General features: G+C 46.2%; 1 protein-coding gene across 2 annotated transcripts in view; it reads left to right on the top strand.

The window, feature by feature from the left end:
- Positions 1-2,500, top strand: part of ptch2 (patched 2) — a 30,005-nt gene that overhangs the window by 12,459 nt on the left and 15,046 nt on the right. For both annotated transcript variants that reach the window (XM_031854526.1, XM_031854525.1), the window contains 3 exons: positions 2,034-2,142; positions 2,257-2,343; positions 2,462-2,500. The exon at positions 2,462-2,500 is cut by the window's right edge and continues 83 nt beyond it. In XM_031854526.1, coding sequence (XP_031710386.1) covers positions 2,034-2,142; positions 2,257-2,343; positions 2,462-2,500 — 235 coding nt within the window. The remainder of the gene's footprint in view (positions 1-2,033; positions 2,143-2,256; positions 2,344-2,461) is intronic.

A 2,500-nucleotide genomic window follows, 5' to 3' on the forward strand; every position in this document is an offset into this window, starting at 1 on the left:
GAGAGAGAGAGAGAGAGAGAGAGAGAGAGAGAGAGAGAGAGATGGCTGCAGAAGCAACTGGGTGGTGGGTTGGTAGAACGGAGGGCGGGGAGGCGGCGGCGGCGGTGGCGGTGGTGGTGGTGGTGGTGGTGGCAGGGGAGCCCTTTGGGTCAGACAATGGTAAGCATTCTTTCAGTTTACAAGTGAGTGTCCATCAGTGCAGGGGCCCCGGAGGAGGGGGGGGCGGCTTTGTCAGCTCACGGCTAACACTCGGTATTCTCATGGTAATGCCCCGGGCTCCCAGCTCCCAAGTTGTCCAACAAATAAAATGGGCAGTATTCAAGCCTCAAGTCCCTCGAGAAAGACAGAGTGAAGCTACAAGACGGTTAACAGTGGAGTCTGGGCGTGTTTGGGCATTTGCAGATTCAGGTTTTTTTGTTTTTTTTCAGGACGAAGTTCTCTTGAGAAGTTGACTCACTGAAAGAGAGCTTTTTTTTTTGTCGTTCAAAGTGATATTTCAATTGAGTCCTTAGTTTAGGTCATAGCAGATGTTTCTTTGCAAACAAATTATTTGTTTGTATTTCTGTCCCGTGACAGGGTGACAGCGTGACAGGCCAGCACATACAGAAACAAACACAAGATTCCCATCCTTAGCATCTCCCAGCGGAGCACTGAGGGAGAAGAGGGTCTTTGATGCTTCACACGTCTTCCAAGTATTCCTGTCAATCACACAAAGCGTTCAGCATCTGTTGTTATTTATTAATAGTTTTTTTGGAGGGAATGTGTGGTGGCCACTGAGGCCCTCCCCCCCCTCCCCCCCTCAGCTTCTGCTTCACTTCAGCTTTGGTTTTAAATGCAAAAAAAAGAAGAGTGAGATGGAGAGAGAGAGAGAGAGAGAGGCAGATTTGGAAAGAGAAGGAGGAAGAGTGAGTGAGTGAGAGAGAGAAAAAACTTAGGAGAACAAAGAGCAGCAATCTATGAAAAAACAAAAGGGCCCAGGCCCGGTTCACTCAAGCAAAAAGTAGCTGATAAAGGAGTGTGTCTTTGCGAGCAGCAGCAAAAGGGACCCTGGTATGTGGGAATAGGAGAGGAGCTCTCTTCATAAGCCATTGGAGAGAGATTGGGCTCAGAGATGAGATACTTTAGGATTCTTTTATTTCCATCTCTTTTCTGTCCAACTGTCTTCTTTCTTATTTTGTCCTACTGCAGAACGTGTCCATCTTAAGTGTTTTCTTGCACTGAATCGTAAAATCTTGCAAAGAATGTTGCATATTGTTTATTTTTTGGGGTTGTTCGATTTTTAAGAAGCATCAATCAGTAATATTAAAGTGGATTGATTGGTTATTCTGAAAGTAAAAACAAAAACAAGTTTCCAGAGCAGGATATCGAGCTGTGAATTGATGCTAACTTATTGGTCAAGACATGTAAAACACTCCAGTTCAACATTAGTCCCCTCAGCAAGAACACTATAAAAGCCACGAGCACAAGAAAGCTGTTAATTTAAAGAGCTTAGACTGGATTTATAGGCAAATTATGAATTTATTTCAAGTAGAAGGAGGATGGCGGTACAGTCGATTTCTCTGTGGACCTCACACAAGAAGCAACGTGAGAGTTCCCCCTTTGCTTTTCCTCTCATCCCTCACCTATTTCCCTCCCATCCATCCACCCAACCTTTCCCCTTCCCTCCCTCCTTATCAAGACGTTTGGGAGGCAGACGTAATCGTTATGACTCAGTGCAGGACATTGAGGAGTGGAAGCGAGCAGGCAGCCACCGTGCCTTTTCCTTGAGGCATTGTGGCAGCGTGAAACAGGATAATAAACGCTATTTTATCCTGTATCTGCAGCTAGCCTCCTGCGTAGCCCGGCCCAACCGGGGAGACGGAGTGAAACTGCTTCTTTTTTTTTTCTGTGCACAGTAAAGATCAGCAGGAATGCAAAGCCATGCAGCCTCGCAGGCACAACGTGATACAAGCTATTTTACAGTTACTTCTTCAAGTTATTGTCAAATATGTTCGGGTTGATGCTCACCGTGTGTGTGTGTCTTTGCTCTCCAGGGGTATGCCAGATATCCAGTGGATGAATCTAGATCCAGTCAAGCTGATGGAGGAGCTGAGTCAGTTCACTTCGCTGGAAGGATTTAAGGAGATGTTGGACAAAGCCCAGGTGGGACACCCAAATACCGGCTGACGGATATACTGAATAAAAGATTGTAGTTGCAATTCTTTTTTCTATATACTGAGACTTAAGCAACTAAAGTAATGTTGTTTGATTCCTCAGGTCGGACATGCCTACATGAACAGGCCATGTCTAGACCCCTCGGACCCCGACTGCCCTCTCAGTGCACCCAACAAGGAGCAAGGAGAGGTAAACTCACACATAATCCCATTATGTCATTGTGTCCTAAAGAGAGGTTACAGAACAAACACCTAACGTATGTCTCTGTGTTTCTTTCCCTCCGTACTTCTGCTGCTCGTCCATTCAGAGTCCTGACATTGCCGGGCGTCTCCAGGGTGGTTGCCAC

This window comes from Anarrhichthys ocellatus, unplaced genomic scaffold (genome assembly GCF_004355925.1).
Source record: "Anarrhichthys ocellatus isolate YVR2014 unplaced genomic scaffold, GSC_Weel_1.0 scaffold15, whole genome shotgun sequence".
Taxonomy (NCBI): Eukaryota; Metazoa; Chordata; class Actinopteri; order Perciformes; family Anarhichadidae; genus Anarrhichthys; species Anarrhichthys ocellatus.